Below are 26,868 nucleotides of genomic sequence, written 5' to 3' on the forward strand. Positions count from 1 at the left end.
CGGAAATGGGAAACTTATACAAAACGACAGTAAGTCGGTCTGTAAACTTTGAAAAAAAAAGACAAAAAAATTACGCGAAGAGAATTGTGTAGTAAAAATCACCTTTACATCCGTACTATCTACTTCTCATCCGCTCCGTTTAGATTAAAGCTTTAAAATCGTATTTGAAGACTTTACAGGGGAATTTACAGGGATTTGTGCTGAGACTTTACAGGGAATTTACAGGGATTTGTACTGAGACCTTAGGTTTTCATTAAATGTCGCGAAAGATTTTCTGAGTGACTATTGATTATTTCGGTAGCGCATGCTAAATTTTAACCATATATTCAACCAGAAATTCTAAAATAAATTAAAGTTTTCAGAAGAAATAGAGAAAATCTCACCAGAGCCAAATGGTCCTTTGATGATCTTCCATTTCGTTGGGTCGTTGATGAGGTTGATTTGATTATGGTTTAGAAGGATAGTGTCGATCTTTTCTGGAACATTTTCCGATATCTTCGGCAGATATTGTGTTGTGGAGGCCATTGAACTCATTATTTGCCCGCACAACGAATTGAGAAAAGTGAGATCTCTTGAACAGACCCCTTGTCTTTTAAAAGATGCCATCTCACTTGAAGCTTTTCTACAGAAGCTTTCCAATTTGGTTTGTAACTTGAGTGTGCAACTTAAATCGTTTTTAGTGACCAACATTCCACTGCAACTAACAAAATTGTCATTGAATATTGAATATAGCTTTAAAGTGTGCGCGTCAACGTCAAGGAAAACTGGGACCGACATAATGGTGACGTAATTGTTTTTGATGACGTCACTGGCTACATGGATAATTGTTTTTGTGACGTCGTTAAGTTTTTGTATTCCTTGATACAGAGTTTCTCGATCATTTGAAGTGATGATAGAACATACCATCAACAGGTGACGATCAAAATCAACAACCAGAATGACGTCATCATACGATTTATGTTTTGCTGTTATGATTTCATCACAATCCTTATCATCCAGCCCCATGATGTACAAATGGTGTCGTGGATTGTAAGGTGTCAAATATTTCACATCTTTGAACATTTTCATTTCGTCCAGTTTTTCTAACCAATCCCTGATGATTCGATTTTTTAGATAAAATGATGGCGGAAAATGTCGCTCCCTTGCGACTGTGTTTTCCTTAAAATACTGTAACGATCTTTCTCTAAAGTCAGCAACAGTCTTCGTAATGCTTGGACCAGTTCGTATCGGTCTACATTCTTGTTCCTCTGTTATGGGTTTTGTTGGTTTGTAATGATGAACATCATCATCCAATCCAGAGTTGTGTGTGTAGATCAGTGTTTTATCAACGGTGAAAGTTCTTTGGCCGTGCGTCATATCTAAGGTAAAATCATAATCCATTAAAAGTCACTGTTTTATTATTACATTAAGTGCTTGTACAAAAGAACTCCATTTGTTAATTTCGCATAGCGAAAGTACTCTTGTCTCCCGAATAGATATCCCCCGCTAATTGTTAAGCGAAAAAAATCCATCCCCCCGCTCTTATTAAGAGCCCCCCTCCCCTTTAATTATATTCGAATAATTTAATATTTCATTACAGGGTAGATAGACCTTAAACTTGTTAAGATTTTCCTTTTTGTTAATATTGGTTCTTATTTTACGTGTTCATTTGTTAAAGTTTCTATTGTGTTGTTTAAATTGATATCAGTTCAAAAAAATTCTGTCTTCATATTACCCCTTCATATTCCTTCCCCCCCGCTTATTAGAATTTAGAAAATTTTCCTACCTGCTTATTCGGACCCCCCGTCTATTCGGGAGACAAGAGTATTACGATAGGCTTTAACGGCGGCGGCGGTGGTGTGGAAAAAAAATTAGAAAACGAAAGTGCTATAGAAACTTCTAGAACATATTTGAATATTCTAGAGATCGACTCACTCGCTAAGATAAAATCTAACGTTTTGTCAGTCCGCGAGTCCAGGTAGACGTAACTAAGCATTTGTAAACATTGCTCGTTTTTAAATATGGCGGTTTTCAGCATGATGTTAGCTGCTGCTTATTTGTATTGCTATTGTTGTGGCCATGATAACTTTGGCCCCAAGAGACTTCACATATTTGTGTATATAGTATGACGTATGTTGTTTTGGTAGCTATATTCCCATTTGGGAATTAGCGTATGATATCGCCTTTTAATGTTTAATAGCATACCGTCGCGAATCTAAAAATAGACATTGATTTTTATGTTTGACTGAAATTCAATCTCATCACCCTTTGCGTTTATTACGCTTACACGCAAATTACACTCAATTACAAAGAAAGAGTGATAACTTTCACGACTTTTGAATTAAGACGAAAAGGATTGTGGGATTGAATTTCGGTCAAATGAGAGAGTAATAATCATGACGTTTGCACGACGAAGCGCTATTTAATTAGTTTTTAATGCTCCAATGCACAAATTTCCTCGATTTTCATCTCGCCCTTTTTTGCTTTTGGCGGATGCAATCTAGTAATTGTTATGAGTACGTGTAGACGTTTTCAGGAGTTTGTAGAAACTCCATTTTCACTTCTCGTCGGAGAATTTTTACATAGTTAACATTTTAGAGCAAATTGAATTGATTCATTTTGGATTTACTTGATATACATTTTGATATTTCCTGTGGAGCCATCTATACACAGTGCTTTGGAGCTTATGTTTCAGTAAGTTTCTACTATAATTTTTGACTTGTAATTTTCCCATTTTTGTACATTTTTTTGGTACTAGATTCTCTAGGATTCTTTAGATTTTCCTTGTATTTTGGTCACCTTTTGACCTAGTTTGTGCCTCGTTTGGTCGATCTTGGAGTCATTTTCCTCGCTATTTTTTGGTCACAGACCGTTGTGTCTTTTGGGCATTACATTTTTACTTTGGTCGTATTGGCTTCATACTCTATTTCTGGCCTCCTTTTGCCCTTTGTTTGCTCTAGGGCCATTTTACCTTTAGAGTTCTGCATTGTTTTCCTTACTGTATTCCGGAATTGGCCCTTTTAATCCGGAACTGGCGGATTTCCGAAATTAGGAATTTAGCTATTTTTTTTACTTTATTTCAAATATTTTTACACTGGTGAAAATACTTTTCTTAGTGGAGATAGGTTTTCTTGTTAGAGATACCATTTCTCTCCTAAAGAAAAACATTCTTATTGATCTATGGGAAAAACTTTGTACGAGTAAATTAATCTTAGCATATTATTGAAATTTTTCAGATCAAAACTCAAAGAAAAGATTTCTTTATGAGAAGAAAACTTGAGTTCTCTAAAGAAATTTTTTCTTGGAATTTTTCTCAAGAAAAAAGTTCTTCTGAAAAGTTATCGAAAGTAATTTTTTCTTCAAAATATTCCTGAGGCCTTCACAATGGAATTAAAACATTTTTTTATTTCTATTGTGGCTTTTGAACAAAAGCTCTATTTATCTGAATTGAATTAGCCAAGCGTGGCTCCAGCAAATGCGAATTTACAAAAGTGTAATACGAGCGTAATATCTCTCTCTTAAAAATTTATATGTGGTGTGATCGGAAGACTTTTGAAAATGGTAAGAATATTTTTTTTAGTTTTCCTTTATGATTTCAAAATTTGTATACATATTAGGGGCCAAATCTTAAATCTGTTCCCCTAGAGCCCTAGAGGTAATTCTAGTTAAGCAGTTTCATTATTTTATTCTTGTTTAATAAGTGTTATTGATTGTTTGCCAACCTACTGGCGGGTGCTTATTTTGTTGTGCTTGTGTCTCATTGATTAACCTTTCATTCCAATGCCCCAAAATCTCTAAAACCTTTACCATTAAGATCATGAAATTTTATCCATTTGTGTAAATGTAATTCAGTGCTTACTAGCCTTATGGCGGGTGCTAATTTTGTTGTGCTTGTCAGCCTTCTGGCGGGTTAACCTTTTACTCGAATGACCTAAAACTTTTACAAATAAAATTATCAAATTTTTTCTATTTGAGTAAACGTAATTCAGTGCTTGCTAGCCTTATGGCGGGTGCTAATTTTGTTGTGCTTGTCAGCCTTCTGGCGGGTTATCCTTTTACTCGAATGACTTAAAACATCATGTTTCATCAGATTTGTTTGTTGTTTGTAAAATACGTAAGACATATTTGTATATTTTTTGTCCTTGCTTCAAGCTTCAATTAAGATCAGGGTTAAAAAAATCGAAGTTTCTTTGTCGTTCTCTCTTTTCCTTTTTTCAGGACAACCGATGGTAACTGGACGCAGCTGACAGAAAACAAAGTGACGATCATAGAACAGATAACGCCAAAAAAGCATCCAAGCTACCACAAGTTACCCACATTCAAAGCAGGTAAAAACTACTTTTGCCATGCACTTTCGAATCTTTGGTGTATTTTCATCTGATTAATTTTACTTTGTTTATAGAATTCCTGCTTATATCTATCGTATTAGCTTTAGTGGCTCTCGTTTCTACTCATAGGTCAATCCAGGTTCCAAAACAAGTAAATTTTAACATGCTCATTTTGATTGTTTTTCAGATTGACGAGGCTAAAGAGATGAAAGCTTTTTGTAACTATCAATTGACCGATTTTAACAATTACTGTTGATGACGTGGAGCTGCCAAATATTAAATCATTTTATACTAAAATCATGTAGTATTTCAGTCAGTTACATTAAAATTAAAGTGAAAGATACAAATACAGAATACAACAGAAATTCATAATATTAATTGAATTGACCTTGAACTAAAATGAGCAGCTACTGTTGTTTCGACAACAATAAGACAAATAAGCATTGTAGAAAATAATTTTTTACCGAAGAAAATTTCGAAAAGAAAAATGCACTAAATATTCAAGAAAAAATTACTCGCTTGAAGAAAAGCCTTCTTATATTCTTGCTGGGCAGAAGAGAAAAATTCTCTTGAGAGAAGTATACAATTCTTCTTAGAAGAAAATTATTTTCACCAGTTTAGAAAATGATTCTTACTTTGAGTTTATTTTTCTTATGATTTAAGAGTTTTTTCTTAAAATTGTTTTTCTTGTTTTCTTGATCAATAATATTTTTCTTGCTCCGCGGAAGAGAAATATATTCTTCCCTGAGGTTTTTTTTACTTGATAGAAGAAAATTATTTTCACCAGTGTAAAAGACACACCACACTGTTTTGGGCTTCCACAAAGTGAAACATAAGAATGAGTGGAGACGATGTCGATCGTCCCCTAGAACTCGTCGGAGTTCACAATGGAGATGGAGATGTTGACTGTACCACCAAAGATGTTGACTGTACCACCACAGATGTTGACTGGACCGCCATAGAAGTTGACCGGACCGCCATAGAAGTCAATCAACCCAGAGATGAGGGAGATGCTAGTCGTGCAGGGACCCAAATTGTCGAGAAACCTGATGAAAAAGAGAGCATACCATCTCAAGATGATGAACAGGGTTGTTTTTGCTTAGTGTAACAGCTTCAACACGTCGCTACCCGAAGAGAGAAAGAAAACAAACCAAGAAGGTTAAGAAATTACGTATTCAACACTTATTTGCCGAACGAAAAGGATTTGTCAACAGATTAGAGAAACGAGGCAAGTCTATGATGGAAACATTAACCCTGCTGGATCAAAGTCTTATTAAAAGTCGACTTCAACAGTACAACGAGACAGCATTAACTTTCGAGGGCACTCACAATGAGCTGAACGAGTTACTCGACCCACACGAAAAGGCTGAAGACCAGTATTGGTTTACCACAGTTGATGATCAAATCAATGTTGTAAAACAGTCAGTTTACGACAAAATATAGACATTAAATCGTCAAGAAGAAGAGAGAAGCATTGCATCATCAAGTAAATCTTTGCAATTACCACGATCATCAAGGTCACCTAAATCCTTACGATCGTCACATTCTTCAAGCTCTTCAATGGTTTTCAAGTTGTCAAAATCCACCCAGTCAGGATCCACCAAGATCGAGACGTAGTCAGCTTTCTAATCAACTGCTATCAAACGAGCCGAACTACTCGCAGAATCAAAATTCATTGAAGAAGAATATGACCATGCTCAAATGACAAAGAAACTAAAACTACAACGTCAGATAGCAAGGATTGGTGTGCTTTGTACAAGAACATCGAATGAAGATCAAACTAACATAAGTCAAGCCAAACAGGAGCCACCTGCGGCACCAACAATCATTGATCCATCAAAGACTCTATCGCCAATCAGCAGACAAGCCATGCGGGAGCCACCTGCGGCGTCACGCTTTGATCAACCAAAGACGCACCAACCTTCAATAATTAGACAAGCCATGCAGAAGCCACCTGCGTCATCAATCAATTTCGATCCATCAAGGAGACACTTATCGTCAATCAAACTAGCCTTACAGGAGCCACCGGAGGCGACATTCGACATTGGTCAGTCAAGGACGTACCAATCACCCGTCAATGCCCAAGCCATGCAGGAGCCACCTGCGGCATCTAAATGTTCCAAACAGACAAAGTTGTACCCATCGTTTTACATGCATCAAGCCAAGCAGAACCCAACTGCGATATCACATCCACGTCCTTCCATGACATCAATTAACACCGAACCGTTCAAGCTTACCACTTCAGGCTTCATCAATGGATGATATCATGAGCCGCCGGAGGCGACATTCAACATTGGTCAGTCAAGGACGTACCAATCACCCGTCAATGCCCAAGCCATGCAGGAGCCTCCTGCGGCATCTCAATGTTCCAAACAGACAAAGTTGTACCCATCGACTTACATGCATCAAGCCAAGCAGAACCCAACTGCGATATCACATCCACGTCCTTCCATGACATCAATTAACACCGAACCGTTCAAGCTTACCACTTCAGGCTTCATCAATGGATGATATCATGGAGACTTAATCACTACTTACGTCACCAAAAAGGACATCTCCTGAACTGCTGTCGACGAACGATCTGCTATTTGCATTCACGGCGATCTTTCCCCGCCTACGCTTGCTTGCGCGTTTGGAAGTTTGTTTCCCGCGCTTTCGTGTTTTCTTTCTAGTCCTCTTATGATTGGTTCCTTTACTGCTGTTTCTATGGTGATCCTTCTGTAAAATAGACTCTCTCGTTCAAGATGATAGATGGAGCTGCGGAAAAACCAAAACATTTCAAGTTTACTTTGGTTTATGACTGTATAAAGTTGATTTTTTTGCAATCTATACCCTCGGGGGATTTTTCTATACCCTCGGGGGATTTTTTCAAAGATGCTTTTTCCTGAACGTTATTTCTATATTCACAACAGCTACTTTTGAGATTACCAATTTCAACTATCCTACTTTTCATTTTGAATGAGTAGGTTGCATTTTCTTGAAGGGAAAGTAGTTAAAACATGATTTTTTTGGAGGTATGTTATTTCTCATTTCTGTGTTCTGCAATGTTGACAGAACACTTTTCTTGGTAGATTCAAAATGGCTGCCGATTCATATTTCACAACATCAACACTGAGCAAGTAGGTGATGTGTACCTCGCTGGGTAAGAAAATCTCTCTCTAATCATGGCTGTTTTCATTAAATCCACACCTTTTATTTTTATAGTCAAAATATTACAAAATAATGGAAAAACTTTTTAAATGGGCTGGAATCATCAATATCGGGGAATCAGTGAATGATTTGAGATGGAAATCAACGCATGGTACAATGAAATACCGCAACAAATTCATTTCCAAAAGAACTTTTGGCAATTATGAGATATTTTTTGAAGTACATCAATCTACTCTCAACTCACCTCTATTTGTAATCAAGCTTTTCAAACTGTTTTAGTAGACGATGAAGTAGAAAGTGTTCAAGAGAAGACGTTTAATTGTAAGGCTTCGACAACGGCAGTCAAGAAAATGTTGGGTTATTTAAAAGTGGAAATCAAGGGTAAGATTGTCGGCAACTCTTATTATGGTTTTTACAAAGATGAATATGTTGATGGAGTTAAAGCAGCTGAAATAATTTCTAAACAAGCCTCAGAAGCAGTAGAGAATAATGTTGACAGCGGTGATGCTGATAATGTGAGCTCATCATCTACAGGTGATTCAATTTTTGCCACTTCATCAGGTATGTCAAGAACTTCAAATTGGCTGGATGTGGTTGAGTGGGGAATTAGAAAAGACCACCCTGCGTTTATTAAAAATACAGGCCGTAAGCAAGATAGCAAGAAAATTTATCTCCAGCCAGGTTATCATGCATTACGCACTATCAAGCTTGTTAGCGGAGAGATGATGACCGTGAATCTGAAAATCAAGGAAGAAGATAATAAACCAAAATATGTCATATCTTCTGAGCATGATGAAATATGTGAAGAATCATTCATAATTAGTACATGCCTTTCCAACTTTTTAGATAAGGCTAAAGCAGTTCGCACGAAAAAAAACTGGTCTGGTTTTGAATTTTTCGGTATGCAAAGAACTGATGTACAACGTAAGCTGGTTGCCGAGCTTGATGAGCATCTTGAAGGTTATTGTCCAGGTGAGATAAGTGAGGATGATGGTGGTGATGATACAAACCATGCTCAATTAATCAAGTCCCAACCACTTATGAAAAACATTTTGAATATCAGGAAAAGAAACGCTGGACCGACCAGCAGTTTATGTCCTAAAGCAATCAAAGCCCGCAATGAGGTCATTCATAATGTTGTGAAGTATGTGTCGTTTGGCGATGAAAAGTGTAAATATATATATATTTTTTTAACTCTCCCAAAATAGGTACAAATTCTGAATCACGAGGTAGTTATTAGTTCAAGCAACCCAATATTTCAATAATTTTCTTTAAGGTCAGAAAAGTAGAACACAAGGGTGATGTTAAGGCTGATGTCCAATTTGCGTGAAGCGCGCGTAAAACCTTTTTTAAGTTAACGTAATTAGTTGATTGAAAATAGAAACAATTCCACCGGTCAAAATTGACATAACCATTGAAAAAATTAAATTTCCTTTAACCTTTTTTTGTTTGCCTGAAGTTATTAATTTATTATTAATTTATTTTAAGTAAATTAATTATTTGGCAATTATTTTTTAACCTTTCTTTTTCCCTTTTAGCATTTGTTCAACATCTCATCACTGAGTGTCCAGATGTAATCGAATCAGCTTTGGAACTTAATGAAGATTACCTTTGTCGAATTATTTCAAAACTTAATTTGAAGACTAAACCAAAAACTTTGAACGAGAAGGATACAGCTGAGATGCTCATTGGGAAAGCTGATATTTCTCAACGAGGCTATGGGAATATTCGTACCATCCTTGCTGCAAAATCTGTTAATATTCCTTCTTACAAAAATGTGAAAACATATGTGAATGAGTTGAATGTTGGAAATATTGCCCCAATACATGAAAGTGAAAGCAATTGTAAATGTATGGGGTACTTTTGTACAGTTACTGAGACACTTCAAATGATTGCTTCATGTAATGATCTTTTTTCAAAAATGAAGTTTTTCTCTATTGAAAGACAAAATAAAATCAGAAAATTTTTGATTTCAAAAGATGAAAACCTGTACCACAATTTTGATAGTCACAAAAAAACCATATTTTTGAGAGACACTGGAGACAACTTCCGAGCAGCGTCAAAATACCCGACTGAACAGACATCATTCAGTGTACTAAACATTGAAGAGCTAATCACATGTCCATATGGACAGTTTATTTCTACCTTATGGAGAGGAAAGGAGTCACGGGAAACTTTGCGTACACATGTCTCAAGAATTTACAACGAGCTTACAGATTTGGTGAAATATGGTGTAGATTTAACTGTTGGTGATGAAAAAGAACATTTTAATATTGTAGTAATAAGTGTTACTGATTTAAGTTTTACAAAAGAAATGTTGGGAAAGTGCCAGTGTACTCACACATTTGGATGTATTCATTGTGAGTTAAATAGTAAAGAATGGTGTTCTCTGCAACCAAAAGTTGGTCAGTCGCAATCGTACAAGAAAATGATAGCACGAGGAGAAGAAGCCCTTGAGAAGTTGGGCAATTGCCCAGACAAAGGTAGTCAAATCTACAAAAAGTTTACATCAGATCATTTTGCTCAATGGGTAGGTGCAATATAATTTTGCTGTACAGAAAAGGTTTAATTTTCACGCTTACTAATTTTCAGGGAACTTATTTCCCTGCTAAGAGGGTCTAAAATATCTATATTTCGCAGAACTAATTTTCACGCTTGACACCCACTTTTTGCTAAAGTTTTCTCATTTTCCTAGGGTTATTTGAAATTATTTGACAAAACTGCATATTGCGGGACTAATGTTTTCGATAGACACCCAAAAACGCAAAAATTAATTCCCACAAAAATTAGTTCCGCAAAAATTAATTACCACAAAAACTAGTTTCCTTAAGGTATATGGATTACTCTTCTGTGCTTAATTGACTTTTCTCGCAAAGGTGTCAAAAACCTTAATTTTCCCACCAAAATCACTCCAATATCCCTTAATTATGACCCCCACCCCATTTTATGATTTTTCTACCAGAGTGTCCACCCGCCTGCTTATCAGACCCCCTCCTCCTACAATTAAGCACAGAAGAGTACCGGATTATGGATAACCCTTTTTTCTTTTTTTCAGGCACCAGTCTTATTCAAAGGAACTATTGTCGAATTAACTCCACCTTGTGCTCTACATATGATATTGGCCCACCATCGCTATCTCTGGAAATTTCTACATCAAACGGTCACCAAAAGAAATCAAACGCACCTTATCCCAGTAGCTTTGAGAAAAATCGGTTGCACTTATCTTGCTTTCCAAATTGAATCCTACCATAATAGGTAGTTATTGTTTTAAAGAAAATACTTTTATCAGCTATTTTTGTGATACCATTATTTACAATGCATTGCTGAACAAGGATATTTTTGAATGAAAATTTCTGCCAGCACAGGATTTTAAATTTTATAACTACACGTTTTTTATAAGCATATAACACTTATAAGCATACCCAGGCTCAAATCTTGGAATACTTAGCATAACGAGGCTCACAAAAATTTACCCTGTGCTTATAAAAAAGGTGTATAATAATTAAAATTCGAGATTTTAGAGTTTAATTTTGTTTTCCCATAGCAAAAATAAATCGTACGATGGATCTGACACACTTAAGATGATTGGCAACGATTGCAAATTAATGGAACAAAATATCGATACGTTCTTGAATGTCTTTGTAGAAGAGCTCAATCAATCCTGGAATTCTAACAAGACGAATTCATTGAGAAGTATATTGAAGTTGTATAATGCATTTAGTGATATTGCAAGGTATCTTTTCTCAAATTTTTGCTGATATAATTAATTCTGATTTTATGTTAAAGGTGTTTATTCTAACCCAATCTTTGAGAATTTTGAAGAGCAAGTATCTTTCAGAAAATTCAATAGAGACCCGTAGTATACAGTTATTAAAATTCTAATAATGAATTTAGAAAAAACAATCGCTAAACGTACAAATTATTTCTTTTTAGGGATCTCAGAGCTACCCATGCTGACGAAACAAGAATAGAATCGTTTCAAAGAAGAGTAGAAGCCTTTGTTCAGCTTTTTCTAATCCAGTCTCCAAAGAAAGTCGTGGATAAGATGCCATATCTCCATTACCTGAGGAATCATGTTAGTGACCTAATGAAACTCTTCATGCACCTATTCGATTGGGGTTATGGCTACTTTTCAACAAATGCTGGTGAGCATTTAAATAAACGTATCAAACAAACTGAGCTCTCTCACACTAACATGGACACACAACGATTCCGCACAATCATACATATTTTACGTACCAAACAATTTAAGTTTACTGCTTCCATCATGTCTTCAAAGAAGAAAACCAGCATCACTTGCTCAGCTTGTAACCAAACGGGACATAACAAGAGGAACAAGTCATGTCCAATGCATGAATCCCATCCACCTATTATCTTTGATGATACAGATGAAGAATCTGGAAGTGAAGATTAACATTTTACCATTTTCGAAATTGTATTCTAGAGTTTTTTTCGAATTGTAGCCTAGTACCTTATTTTATTGTTTTAAAAAGTTGAGACATCATTGTATTTTATGCCCTTTGTTTCGAAAAAAAAAGGTACAGGTGAGAGCCGTGGATCGAATCCATACTTGGCTGGGTGTACCAACTTTATCAAAAGTACAGCCAAATTCTAATGCAAATCATATCAAAACAGAGTTTTAGGATTATTTTACTTATTAGATTTGTATTTTTTGCCCTTTGTTTCGAAAAAAAAAACAAGCGATACCTGGTTATCTGGAGAACAAAATATAATTTTGCTCATTTTCTTACAAAAAACACATCTCGCAACGGAAATTCACGTCTAAATACAAATACACTCTTTCAAATTACTCACCCCCGTATCACAGACCGGTGGGACCCCATCCCCACTGGAAAAATTGGCCCCAAATTCGTCCCCTGTGAGAAAAATACCCTGAAATTCCATCCCCATTGGAAAACTACACTGAACCCTCATCCCCACTAGGAAAACACTAAAATTTTGGGAAATCCCCACTGGTTTTTTGAGTTGGGAACAATAGAATTCAAAATCCCCACCCATTAAAAGCAAGGGATTTTCCGTCCCCATTGGCATTTGAGTCCTTCATTTTATCCTCACTGGCTAAAAACCGGGTCACTGAGACAGGGGTGTAATTACAACTTCATGAATCAAAAACATCTATCTCGTCTAAAAAAACTGAAAATTTCGGTTAAGAACATTGATCTATGCTTATAAAAAGTTATTCTCATTGATAAAGATTAGTTTTAAAGCCAAAAAAAATTTTTTGAGAGAATCAGCTTACCCTATGTTCATGCAAAAAATAAGAAAAAAATTAATGATTCAATTTCCACAGTCCAAAAAAACCCTTTTTAGCTGCTTTTTGGCTGAAATTTGCTTACTTTTTTCTTTTTGAAAATCGGGCTCCGATTAGCAACCAAAATTTCTTGCTCAAACACAAAAAAGCTAATAACTAAGTAATTGGGGACGTGCTTATAAAAAAAGATCGAATTCGGCCCATTTTCTTATAAAAAACATGTCTAGCAACCATTATTTCGTGCCTAAGTAAACACAAGCATTCTTTCAAATTATGACTACGTGAGCAAAAATAAAAAAGCAAAAAGTACAGGCGAGAGCTGTGAATTGAATCCATACTTGGCTGGGTGTACCAACTTTATCAAAAGTACAGCCAAATAGAAACAAAGATTTAAAGATTTATAATTGTAGCTGATTTTATATCTTTCTATTTCATGAACAAATAAGCACCATCTTGTTTATAATGTTCCTTTTAAAAATAACAACATAGCTAAAATAAATAATAAATGTTTTCTATCTTATGAATAAAATGAAGAAATTTGTCCTAAAAAAGTTTTAAAAATAACAATATGGCTAAATAAACATTTTTTTTGCTAAAAATATCAATATGGCTAAATAAACATCACTTTTTTGCTAAAAATATCAATATGGCTAAATAAACTTTATTTTTTTGTTAAAATCTTCAATATGTTTTCACTTTTCTCAATAAAATACAAAAAGATGGGAATCTACTCGTGTTAAATGAATAAAATATGACGTATAAATATTATTTTAAATGTCGCTGGTATAAACCACATATATGTTCTAAAAGATAAATGTACTCTCAATAAACACTAAAATAACATCTGCACATTTTGACCAAGGAAAAATGCATTGCGCATAATCACCGCATTAAATTTCGTGCATTTTTAGGCATCTGTGCGAAAATTATAATACGCGCAAAACCAGTAATATCAAAGGTAAATTCAAAAAAATTTAAGAATGATGGAGATTTTCGAAAAGTACGCCTGGGATTTCTGATCATACAAAAAAACAGATAATTCAAATTAATCAAAATGGATTGAATGTGCACTAATGGTGTCACAACAATCTAGAAAAAAATGGCTATCAGAACTAATTTGGGACCTTAAAACATAATATAATCAAGGTAGGCAGGTAGGTAGGTAATATTTAAAAACACATTTTGTTAAAAAACAAAGTTTGATCAACTTCATTAAATTATGATAAGCTCTAACTACCTGCCAAACTTGCAATAAACTAAAATGATAAAAAATATAAGAACTTAAAAACCAACAAAATAAAAACACATCTATACATCTAGATATTCATGATAATTCTGTACTATTTTTCCCTATCATATATATAGCAGTTATTGAAAAATTGATTTGACAGCCATGATTATTGGTGGAAAAAAGCTTAATGTTAAATCATCATGTTCCTTAAAAGTCACAAGTAACAAGTGTTTTTTCACAAACTCTGATTTCAATAAAATAACGTAAACGGCAACAACATGCAACACAGACGTTTTCTCCTCAGATTGCTACGTTTTCGTTCTTTTTTTTCAAGGAATGTTCAAAATAGTATTCCAGAGGTTGAAGCAAAATCAACGCATTCAAATAATTTAAAAACAGTTAAGTCCGTGTTGCAAGTTATGGCTGTTTACGGTACTGTAGCACATCTAACATTTTGCCACCACAATAATACTATGAATATCATAAATAGCATGTCATAAATATTACTAAACAGCAACTTCATGAGTTAGAAAACCAAGAAAATTAAAGCACGCATTTTTAAATTGAATGTTTAAGGTTCCAAATTTGTTCTCGTCAACTTTGTCAAAATTGACTGTGACACTGTGGTGCACATTTAATCCATTACTAGAAATTCTTGCAATGTTCCCTTTAAAACACGGTTGATGGATTACTTCGTAGAGGGCATTGTTTGCATTTTTCTGAATTGGTTTACTGAACCGAACAGAATTAAAGTTTGGTTGGTCGTATGCGCGGAAAAAGCCAAGAATTTGAAGGTATTCAGAGCGTACTTTGAGAAAATCGCCACAATTCAATGGCTGCTCACGTACGATCAAAGACTCATCCTGGTCCTTGACAGATAAAGTAACAGTTCCTATTCCAGGTGTTCTTCTCATAATTGTTGGGTCGCATTTTAAAAACAAGTTACCAAGAGTGTTATCCTTGACCCATTCTGGGATTTCATCGTTAAAGTCAAACCCATTTGATAGTACAAAGATCATTACATCATTGCTTTCAGGTATCTCCATTAATGGAATAACTAAGTATCCCTCTTCAAATGTGCCGTGCGATCCATCCAAAAATTTCAAACCCATGTCGGCTGCTAGCTTCATCCACGGCGTAATTAAAGTCACATCTCCGGACGAATGGAATTTCAATATCGATTCTATCGGAAAATATTTCTGAAGATCAGTTATAGAATTCACCATGAAATTTCTGTTACGAGGAATGTTTAATACTTTGGTTGCAGTTGTTGTAGTAGTAGCATCAGCATGCAGGTGGTGGTGACGAGGAGTAGTGTCATCAGTATTTAAGAAGAAGAGTCGTTCGAAAATCCAAATATGAACCTTTCCAATAACTACAACCCGATCATATGGGTTGGCTGCGTTTGACTTAATGGTGTTATTGTCTCTCAACTTCTTAGAGAGATTCTTCTTCGTGTTAGCATATACGTCCTTGAGAAATGCTTCCAGCACAACTACTTTTTGTGACGCCATGTTTGTTTTGATTTTCGAGCATGTACAGTTTTGTGCATAACAGAAACCTCACGGAAAACAAACTATGTACAGGTGAAAAGGGATAAAGAAGAGGCGTAAGTCCGCGATGTATTTTACAGAACGCTTTCACTTTTGCGCCATAGTTCCGAATCAAGATCGCCGTGATTCTGAAAAAACAAGAGGCACCACGTGTGGACGTCGAATCGTACGATGGAGATCCACTCAACTATGCATATTTCATCTCTGTTTTTGTTTTTTTCCAAACAGTTTGGAAAACGTTAAAAATCCATGTGGAAATTACACTGTTGTGAAATTGAACCTCTTTCGATTGGAAAACTAGACTTTTTGGGTTGAAAATTTGTGTTTCTCCAAACAGTTTGGAAAACGTTAAAAATCCATGTGGAAATTACGTTTATGTACCATTTTCTGCGCGGGTCCTTTGAGAAAACCACAAGCGATTTTTCGCGCAAAACTGTTTTGATGTATAGCTAACCTAGATATTAGGCTTTAATGTGAGCAGTCAAGCTGAAAGTTTCCGTCCCTTCGGAGCGGCCTCGGCCAATCGCAGTGAGTTCGCACAGTGAAGCACATAAGGTACTTATGTCATAGTTTCAAATGGTGCCCTGCTGAGCTGTGTGAGTGATCTAAGATCAACCACGTATCTGTGCGAACAATAATGAGAGATTGACCAGGAGCCATCGAGCCTAGGCAAGCGATTGACTGTTCACAAAAACAAAAACCTTGTTTAAGATCTCTTTTTTCACATCTCTGTCATCACCTTTTGGATTTTGGCTTTTTTCAACCTGGATTTTCGAAGATTCCAACCTTGTTTAGCTTGGATTTTGGCTTTTTTCCAACTGAATTTAAAAAATTTCCAACCTTGTTAAATTTGGATTTTGGCTTTTTTCAACCTGAATTTTTGAAAATTTCAACCCATGGAAAATGCAAAATTTCCATCCTTGGAGAGTGTCCCACATTTCCAGGTTGGATTTTCCATTGGATTTTATCTTTTTTCCAACTAAGAAAACTTAACTTCCAACCTTGGAAATAGAAATTTTTTTCCTGTGATAAGATAGAAGAGATTTTGTTTTGGATGTCCCCAAAAGATGATTCATGATCACAACGCCCAAACGTGCACAGAGCGACAAACCTGTAAAGTATGTCGAACCAATCATGCAACTATCCTCGACGGTTTCAAATTTCTACCAAGTTCGACCAAGAGAGACGATCGATCAACACATGCTGATGGAGACAATTCAGACCATAGAAATCAGAGTAAAACTGATACCAAGGACCAAGGAAAATCCGATCATCAGATGGACAAAGATACCAAAGATATGAAGGCAGACACAGAACAACCTAAGACCAAAACAAAAACTTGTCGTGCAACCAATTGTCATTAAGTTATGTGTGTGGTTCCCATCTGCACCAAATATGCAGACGATCCCTTATCAGAAAGACACACCTAATGCTTGACCCCTGCAGCCAAGCGTTTATTGCTAATACCTTGGTTGACCGGATGAACATCAAAGGACGTACCACCTCCTATCAATCACCACATTGAATGGAACTGGTGAAGTCAATTCTACCGTCGTCAAGGAGCTGAGTGTCAGAGCGTTAAACAGCAACCAAACGATCACTGTCAAGAAAGCATTCTCAAGAGAAGATCTACCAGTCGACCAAAAATAAATGAGATCGCCACCAAATCCAAGTTTAGAGCATGGGATTACCTGAGCAAAATCAAAGATAGCTTGCCTGACAATGACAATCAACCTGTCGAGCTTCTTATCGGTGCAGGCTGCCTCAAAGCTATCGAGCCAATCGAAGTCATCCCAAGTCAAGATGGAGGTCCATTTGCTTATCGCACCGTTCTTGGATGGTGCATCGTTGGACCATTAGAATCCCCCACAAAGAGCCAATCAATTGGATGTCACAGAACCATCGTCACTGACATATCAGAAAAATCAAAGAGTAATCACTTCGTTTTCAAGACCAACGTGAAAGAAATGACGTTGGAGAAATGTACGAGTCGTTGTACAACACTGATTTTGTCGAAAACCAGTCTAATGAACGTATCGACTTTGAAGATTCACAAAAGTTTTATGTCCATCATGGAAGAAAAGACAACGATGGAGGATGTTCAGTATGTACTTCAATCACCACTCAGAGATGGAGAAAGCAACTTACCAAATAACAGATGCATTGTAGAAAGACGATTATGATGATTAGACGATTATAATGCGTATAATGTCAAAAATGGGAGGAGACATGAAGATCTTGAACTCCTTTCCCGAAGTCAATCTACAATCGGTGACGAAATACTTGGCACAAAAAGGAAATCCACCGGGGTGTTTTGAAACCACAATCGATTTCCAAGTGCTCTAAAGTAGGTTTGAAGGGTAGAGTTTTAACTCTGAGTTTTAACGCTAGACTTAAGCCTTACGACCTTAGGATCTGAGGAACCAAAAGTTCAAAAATGGTCCAGTAGGGCTTGAAATATAGCCTAGAAACCAATAAATCCCTCCCAGATCGAAATAATCGTTGAAATCAAGTTAAAGGCACTGATTGTAGATGTAGAAGGGTGGTCAGGGATGCAAAGAAAAATTATTATTCCCGTCTAGCTAAAAACCTTAACGATGCTAACATAGGATCAAAGAAATATTGGTCTATTCTAAATTAATTTCTTCATAAGAGGAAGACACCAAGAATTCAACCTATTCGAGATACCAGCAACAATCTTGTTGCTGATATCCCGAAGAAAGCAAATATATTTAATACATTTTTTGCTAATCAGTGTTCCTTGATAAACACTGATAGTGTGCTACCACAAGAAAACTTTAAAACTAACCATAGATTAGACAATATTCCTCTAGATGTATCTAAAATATTAGCTTTGGTCCGTGCGCTCAATATAAACAAAGCTCATGGTTGGGATGACATATCCATCCAGATGATAAAAATTTGCGATGAATCCTTGATTAAGCCTCTTATGAAGATCTATCAATTTTCTCTTGAGTCTTGTATTTTTCTTGATAAATGGAAGAAAGCAAACGTTGTCCCAGTATACAAAAACGAGAGGACAAGAGCGTAGTTAAAAATTAAAGACCAGTGTCTCTTTTGCCTATTCTTGGTAAAATTTATGAAAATTCATCTTTGACTCCGTCTACAGCTATTTCGAAGAATCAACTCTTCACAAATTCCCAGTCAGGTTTTCGTAAAGGAGACTCTTGTATATCTCAGCTGTTATCCATAACGCATGATATCCTCAAAAATGTTGATGCAAACCCACCCTTAGACAACCGAGGTGTCTTCTTAGACATTTCCAAGGCTTTTGACCGAGTTTGGCACGAAGGTCTTCTTTTCAAGATTAAGTCATATGGGGTTTATGGCTCTCTCCTTCTTTTAATCCAAAATTTTCTATTTGGAAGGTCACAGAGGCTAGTTCTTGATGGTCAATCCTCTGAATGGACCCCGATTTCAGCAGGTATTCCTCAGGGTTCAATTCTGGGACCCCTCTTTTTCCTGGTATATATTAACGATCTCCCCGAAGATACAATTTTCTTGATCAAAATACTTGTTGATGACTCTTCTTTATTTTCCTTGATTCTTGATCAGATCTCAAGAACTGAACTGTGACTTGCAGAAGATAAATGAGTGGACTCATCAATGGAAAATGTCCTTCAACCCTGATCCTCCAAAACAGGCCGTTGAAGTCTAGTTTACTAGGAGGGTAAACCTAGATCGGTTCAAGATCATCAAAAACATCTTGGTCTCATACTTGATCAAAAGTTAGCCTTTGATCCTCATCTTGATGAAAAAATTAAAAAAGCCAATCGAGGTCAAATGGGTATCATCAACCGGCTTCGCGAATTTCTCCCCAGGGACTCATTTCTCACTATTTACAAAGCCCATGTAAAGCCACATCTTGACTATGGAGATGTAGTATACAATCGTCCCGGTAATTCCACTTTCTCTGAAAAAATCGAATCAATTTAATACAATGCCTGTCTTGCGATAACTTGATGTTTCAGATGGACATCTAGAGAAAAAATTTTTATCTTGAGCTAGCTCTTAGCCGCAGACCTATCCTCTTCTATAAGATAATTAATGGCTTTGCGCCAACTTATCTTTCTAATATCCTTCCTCTCCAGAGGGGGGAGGAGGTTGATAAAGATGAAGATGAGGATGCTGGTGGAAGACGTCATACTGTCATTCTTTCTAGGGTGTATCCAGTGGCGTGGAGCATTCGAAACAAATACCTATCGAAAGAAATAACCATGACTTAAATCCTCTCTGATGCTCTAAAAGCTCTGGATGATGCCTACCTCACCGCTAAATCTATGTATATTCAGGGTAAGATAAACACCATTTCAAATCTTCGTGTTAGCCATCAACACTCGGCCGCTTGGAAAACGATCAATGATCTAACAGGTCGAAAAGACCACCCTTCTATTCAGCTCAAATGTGGCTCACCAGATAAAAGAAAAGAGAACTGGCTCAACAACTTTAAAACTTTACTTGGAAACCAACCTATTTTAAATGCTAATGCCCTCCCTTTAACTCAAATTTTTGATGAGCTTGACATATCAACTTCTCCTTTTACAATTGATGAACTTTCAAACTGTGTTAAACATTTTTCAAATAATAAATCTTAAGGCCTTGATAATATTCCAACTCTGCTTTGGAAAGATCCCGTATTTATGGAGATGTTTCTTGATTTTTGTAATCACACATTTGAGTTTCTAACTCCCCCTTATGCTTGGTTAATTAACTGGCGGTATTATTCCAGTTCCAAAAAAGGGTCATTTGACCTTAGCATCCATTTACAGAGGCATCACTCTTATGCCTATCGCCGCCAAAATTTACAATAAACTTCTTTTAAAACGTATCGTTCCGGTCCTTGATCCTCTTCTAAGAAAAACCAAAATGGTTTTCGGAAGGAAAGGAAGTACTCTTACACAGATTTTAGCCATCAGGCGTATTTTGGAAGAAATGCGAAAACTTAACAAAGATGCTTTTATTTGCTTTGTGGACTTTAAAAAAGCCTTTGATTCCATATCTCATGTGAAAATGTTTGAAATTCTTAAGGTGTACGGGATTCCAGAAAAAATTATTTCAGCCATCAGGGCACTCTACGTCTCCACCAAAGCAAAGGTCATTCATGCTGGAGTTCTACAAGGTGACACCTTAGCTCCCTTTCTTTTTATCATTGTTTTAGATTATTTTTTAAGAATTTCTGATGACTTATCTAATGACAAGGGAATCAAAATCAAAGTTCCCCTGCGCAGGCGTAACTACGGCCTTTTTCTGACCGATATTGACTTTGCTGACGATCTTGCCTGAGTTTCTGAGACTATTCAAAATCTTGAAGGTCTTCTTCACTCACTTGAAACTTCGGCCAGTCAAGTCGGTCTTTATTGCAATGCTGGAAAAACCGCACTAGTATTAGCTCCTCAGGAAATGTTCTCCCTTTAACTTCCAGGAATGGTGTCAATATCAAACTTGTGAAGGATAAAATTTAAATATCTTGGCTCTCATATTAACAGCTCTGAAAACGATTTTAAAATTAGGAAAGGTCTAGCTTGGAAAGCTTGTAATAAATCAAACAAGATATGGCACTGTAATTTGTCTAACGCTCTCATACTTCAAACTTTTAAAAGTCTTGTCGAGCCCATTCTTCTAAATGGCTCGTGGACTTGGACCATGACAAACACCATGCTAAAGAGCCTTGACGGCTGTTATACAAACCTTTTGAAGAGAGTCCAGAATCTTGATTGGGGCAACCACCCAACCCTTCAAGAGATCTATCATGGACTCCCAAGAATTTCCTATGTTTTGACCAACAGGATGCTCTATTTTCAGGTCACTGCTTCCGTGCGAAAAACGAAATCGTGTCAGAAATTTTACTTTGGTGTTCTGTGGGCCCTAGACGCTCGAGAAAGCGCACATTTCTTGATATTTTGGGTTATTATTGTTTATTTCCGACCTAGGTCCATTCGGACCTAGATCGAAGGATGATGATGACGATGATGGAAGACGTAGGATTAGACCTCCTTTTGTGCCACCCTTTTGTCGAACCGAACAATATCGTGCTTCCTTTTTTCCTTTTTGTATCAGTGAGTGGAATAACCTGGACGAGAACATACGAAATTTTCCTTCAATCTCTCTTTTCAAAACCGTGATACTCAGATTCTTAAAACCCAATGCTAATTCGGTTTTCAGTCTTGATAACAATAGAGGTGTCGTTCTACCTAACCGTTTAAGGGTCGATTTCAGTCATCAGATGACAAGAAAGTTTGGTCTCTTCCTCAACATGGAGTGTATTATCCACGAAAACCAGGGGAAATCCGAGTCGTCCTGGATTGTGGAGCTGAGTTCCAGAATTAATCATGGAATAAACAATTGCTAACCGGACCGGACTTGACCAATCAAATTGTTGGAGTCCTGTCACATTTTTGTCAAGGTCGGATTGGAGTAATGGCAGACATCCAAGCTATGTTTTACAAAGTGTTTCTTCCTGAACAGCAACGATCCCTTCTTGGCTTCCTTTGGTGGAAAGACAACGATCTAACTTCAACACATATCGACTACAAAATGAATGTCCACATCTTTGGTGCAGGATCATCACCAAACTGTTCAAGCTATGCACTCAGAAGAATAGCCATCGACAATCAAGAAACCATTGAAATGATACAGGGTGTCAAATCGCTATGCAAACGAGGAGGATTCAAGTTCGTAACCAACAATCAAACCGTGCCCAATTTTCTACCAAAAGAGTATTTTGTATCGTCACTCAAGGATGCATCCCTACTGGGTGGACTCACTGACAAGGCACTCTGTGTGTCCTGGGATCTCACTGATGACGTGTTCAAATTCGATCTGGCAGAAGCGAAGCAGAAATCTCTGACAAGACGGGGAATCTTGTCCATGATAAGCAGCATCTATATGACCCTCTTGGATTGATATCACCATTCATCCTAAGTAAAAGGAAGACTTATCCTCCAAACTTTGTGCAAGATGCAATATGGCTGGGATGACCAAATTCCAGAGGATATTGCAACTGATTGGACAAGATATCAAATTTATCAGCATACCACGATGTTATCAGCCATATAACATAACACCAGTTGAGAAATCATCCAGCCACTTCTCACATGCTTTTGAGAGAGGATATGGACAAGTGACATAGTTGAGACAAATCAACAAAAAAGGAGAAATCCATTGGTCCTTGGTAATTAGCAAATCAGGTGTTGCACTAATCAAATTCGTATCAATACCAAGGCTTGAGCTGACAGCAGGAGTATTATCCACGAAAATCTGCAATATTGTCGAGAAAAAAGAACAAATCAAAGATGCCAAACATGTATTCTGGACCGACAGTGAGGTGGTTTTGAGCTATCTCCACAATACTACCAAGAGATTCAAATCCTTTGAGGCAAATTGTTTCCAGACTGTTCATTCATCTACTCTGACCCTGAAGCGTGGATGTACATCAAATCGACTGACAATCCAGCTGACATCTCCTCAAGAGGGATTTCTACCTAAGATGCGAACAAAATCAAAATGTGGATACATGGGCCAGAATTCCTCTGGCAAGACGAAAGCACGTGAAAGAATTCAAAGCCCTTAACCGAACTAGAAGTCAACGATACAGAAATCAAGAAAGTAAATGCAATCACGATCAAAGATGCAACAAATAATGTGTTTTTGAGGTTAATCAAACAGATATCAAATTGGAAAATGTTATGTCGTATCGTAGCATTAATCTTACATTTCGTACGCATAATTTATTCCAAACATCAAAAGATCACTTCATCCCACCATTGAAGAAGTAAATGAAGCAGAAAGACTCATCATCACTGCCACCCAGCAAGTAAAATTTACAGACAAAATCACAGCCTTGACTGACGAAGCAAAACTACGTCTCAGAACACAGCCCAATTTCCAGTCTTAATCCATTTATTGATGAATCAGGAGTACTTCGTGTTGGTGGAAGATTGCGGAGATCCAACCTAGACTTCCAACTATTACCGAAGAATCATGAGTTATCCGAGTCAATCGTTCGATGATGTCACGAGAAGTGTGCTCACAGAGGTCGTCTACACACACTTCACAAATTGAGAAATCAGGTTTTCTGGGTTGCCAATGGAAACACCTTTGTTCAAAAGATTATCCATCATTGTATCATTTGTCGTTACCTCAGAGGATCCTTTAGATTTTTCTTGTATTTCGGTCACCCTTTGACCTGGTCTGTGACTCGTTTGGTCGATCTTGGAGTCATTTTCCTAGCTATTTTCTGTCACAGACTGTTGTGTCTTTTGGGCATTACATTTCTTCCTTTGGTCGCATTGGCTTCATACTCTATTTCTGGCCTCCTTTTGCTCTCTTTGCTCTAAGGCCATTTTACCTTTAGAGTTCCGCATTGTTTTCCTAATTCCAGAATTGGCCCTTTTAATCCGGAATTGGCTGATTTCCGAAATTCGGAATTTAGCTATTTTTACTTTATTTTAACCCTATTAGCCCCAAGCTTTTTTGACTTTTGTATCCCCAGGGGGGGGTAGAATCTACCACCCTCGATTATTTTCGATCTAGAAGAGCTATGGCCATGAAATTTGGTACAGATGTTCTCCATCATGATACAATTTCCAGGAAGAAAAAAAAAAATTGATGACGTCATTCAAAAACTGATGACGTCATCACAAAATTTCCACCTGTCGGAAAAAAGCCCAAAGATATGGTGTACAAAAATGTCTATTACAGTCGAACCAATAAAGATATTTCAATTCTGTTTAAAGATTCTGAAAGGTAAAAGACTGTTCTTTAACATAATTGCCGGTTTTACAATTTCCATGAAGAGTTTTTTTTAAAATCTATGCTGAAGATGAGTAAAATTTTCAAAATTTGACGACGTCATAAATGATGACGTCATCATTTTCAAAAATTTTCTTTTAATTTTTTAAATTTGTATTATCAATGCCTATCACGTGTCAAAATTTGAAAATGATTGAATTAATAGTTTAGAAGTTATCAGCACTTTAAAATTTTGAGTTTTATACGATTTTAGCTGGGTTTTATGTCATGTTTCACAATAAAGTCATAAAACCTGATCTGGACAACCTATGACCCTAAAATTTTGCACAAGTAATCTTAATAAGATTTTATTAAAAGTCAGAAAGTTTCAAGTCGTTTAAAAAATTTTTCTCCGAGATATAAACAAAAGAACTCCAGCGTGGTAGATTCTACCCCCCCCCTGGGGCTAATAGGGTTAAATCTTAATAAGACTTTCTTTGTATTTTTCTAGCCTCTGGTTCAATCAAGAGTATTAGAGTATTTGAGAGGTTTTTATTTCTTTTTGCATATTATGTTTGTATAGTTAGTAAATGCACCAATAAAGTGATAGGAATCTTGCAATTAAAGAGTTGCTCTTGAACATTACTACACACAACAACAATAATACAGACAGCTTTTTTGCAAGTAGAAATAGGTGTGGGGTATAAGTAAGTAAATATCCGGGGGCGAGGGTACTTGGGTAATAATCAATAGCTATCGATAATCTAAAGACATTAAGCCAGACACGATCAATCGAACTTGTCGAACCAATTGAACAATCTAACTCCATGCATTGGGTATTGAACAATTAAAGTTTGAGTAAATAAAATAATTGAGCTCTAAGATTTTTCATGAAGATTTTTTTTAACATTGTGAGTGTTCATTCAAATTTGATGAATGGGTTGCGGTTGGCAATCTCTATTAACCTGACCTCGACCTCGACCTCGACCCTGACTCTTGAAAAAGGTCGGACCCTCGACCCTTGGAAGAAAAGCCGACCCTCGACCAAAATACTATAAAAAGCCGACCCTGGGTAAAAAAAATGCTTTGGCTACTTTTATAAGAATTTTTTGGATGAATATTTCAAAAACTAATCATTAGAACACTTTAAAAATAGTCGTCGGTGGGGGGGGGGAGGATGAGATCATTCTTCACAAACCCCCCCTATGGCATCATATTATTGACCAACATGTATAATCAGCCTCGTAACGATGTATCTCAAGCTTAACTTACGTTTTACGTTGACGCACGAGAGATCATATTTTATTATCTTCGGGTCTTCCACTCACAGTAAAACATCAAATTCAAAAAGCAGATGATAGTGACCCGGGGGGGGGGGACGACGGGCGACGGCGTTGACATATTCTTATAAAAGTGTCCATTCCCCTGCGATTGTCTGCTCAATATCTAATATTAGGATATTCCAATCTCATTTTAAAACACTGTTAAAAAACTGTTTTTTTACCCAGGGTCCACTTTTTATTGTATTTCGGTCGAGAGTCGGCTTTTTTCCAAGGGTCGAGGGTCGGCCTTTTTCAAGAGTCAGGATCGAGGTCGAGGTCGGGTTAATAGAGATTGCCGTTGCGGTTCGATCAGTGCAATTTTTCAATTTTCGACACGCTTGCTTCACTAGGTACGGAGGGCTTAATTACAGCTGATCGATTATTATTATTTTTACAAAACGGCCTAATTTCGACATCCCTCATATAATTCCAGCACCCTTCTTATAGATAGGATTAAAAGAAAGGTCAGAATCACTGATCTGTGACAAAAGAGATTTTTCTGCTCTGACCCCCTTTACCAGCGATCCCGACCTTTTATTATTCCCAGTTTAAAGAAGGGTATTGAAATTAAGCGAGGGAGGTCAATATTAGACAAATTTACGGTATTGATTATGGGAACCAATTGCTTGGTCATTGATTTAAAAATGTATCCGTCTTTTTGTATAAGATTCTCGTTTCCGCACTAAAATTCCTTTGCCATTTTCCTAGCGAAAAGAAAACCAGGACTGAGGGTAGTTCAAAAACAAGCTTTCGAAAGTAAGGCAATTGTATTAAAGATTTTCATTACCTTTAGAAATAAACCCTTTCAATCTTATGCTGTTTATCTCGGGAAAAATTGATTTTCAAAGATTCTGGAAAAATGACAAGAATCTTAGTGCAGAAATGGGAATTTTATACAAAAAGACGATAGGGATCAAGGGCAAGCAACTGCGGTAAAAAAGTTTTAGCTTTAAGGGAAGAAATTTTCATGCAGAAAGAAAATTAATCTTAAAATTGCTCTGAATCCAAACAATACCCTACTCAGCCTATTTTAAATATTTCATGTATTTTTCAAAAGTTGTGCTTTTTTGAGCCTGAAAACAGTCATTTTTTTTATTTAGCAATATATTGCCAAAAATACCCCTTAATGCCCAAATTAAACACCTGTCATGTTTATTTTTCAAGGTATCAGCCAAATTAAATGCCAGTCAAAGTTGATTGTGTTTGATTTTGTTCGATTGAGGAAGTATTGTATCCAATGTCATGAAAGTCTGTCTCAAAATACTTTACTTTTTTTGCAATT

At 36.5% G+C, this 26,868-nt stretch overlaps 2 protein-coding genes and 1 long non-coding RNA gene across 4 annotated transcripts in view; 2 read left to right on the forward strand and 1 right to left on the reverse strand.

The window, feature by feature from the left end:
• LOC136812887 (uncharacterized) overlaps nucleotides 1-26,868 on the reverse strand; it is a 34,972-nt gene that overhangs the window by 4,420 nt on the left and 3,684 nt on the right. The window contains exon 4 of the mRNA XM_067069414.1: nucleotides 384-1,358. Coding sequence (XP_066925515.1) covers nucleotides 384-1,358 — 975 coding nt within the window. The remainder of the gene's footprint in view (nucleotides 1-383; nucleotides 1,359-26,868) is intronic.
• Nucleotides 3,067-4,672, forward strand: LOC136812893 (uncharacterized). 2 transcript variants are annotated; one of them, XR_010847409.1, is made up of 3 exons: nucleotides 3,067-3,540; nucleotides 4,198-4,307; nucleotides 4,495-4,672. It is a non-coding gene; the product is annotated as an uncharacterized lncRNA (long non-coding RNA). The 2 variants fall into 2 exon arrangements; XR_010847408.1 differs by lacking the exon at nucleotides 3,067-3,540 and having other exon boundaries at nucleotides 3,548-4,307.
• Nucleotides 7,307-11,919, forward strand: LOC136812888 (uncharacterized). Its single transcript, XM_067069415.1, has 7 exons — nucleotides 7,307-7,321; nucleotides 7,512-7,608; nucleotides 7,719-8,627; nucleotides 8,996-9,987; nucleotides 10,513-10,712; nucleotides 11,002-11,190; nucleotides 11,391-11,919. Exons 1-7 carry the CDS (start codon nucleotides 7,307-7,309, stop codon nucleotides 11,869-11,871), a joined length of 2,883 nt encoding a protein of 960 aa, XP_066925516.1. The 3' UTR covers nucleotides 11,872-11,919.

The sequence above is a fragment of the Clytia hemisphaerica genome, unplaced genomic scaffold (assembly GCF_902728285.1).
Source record: "Clytia hemisphaerica strain Z4C2 unplaced genomic scaffold, Clytia hemisphaerica genome assembly, whole genome shotgun sequence".
NCBI lineage: Eukaryota > Metazoa > Cnidaria > Hydrozoa > Leptothecata > Clytiidae > Clytia > Clytia hemisphaerica.

Coding starts and splice junctions, on each gene's coding strand:
- LOC136812888 (XM_067069415.1), top strand. Junction 8,628..8,995: donor GTCGTTTGGCGATGAAAAGT/GTAAATATATAT, acceptor TTTCCCTTTTAG/CATTTGTTCAACATCTCATC. Junction 10,713..11,001: donor ATTGAATCCTACCATAATAG/GTAGTTATTGTT, acceptor GTTTTCCCATAG/CAAAAATAAATCGTACGATG.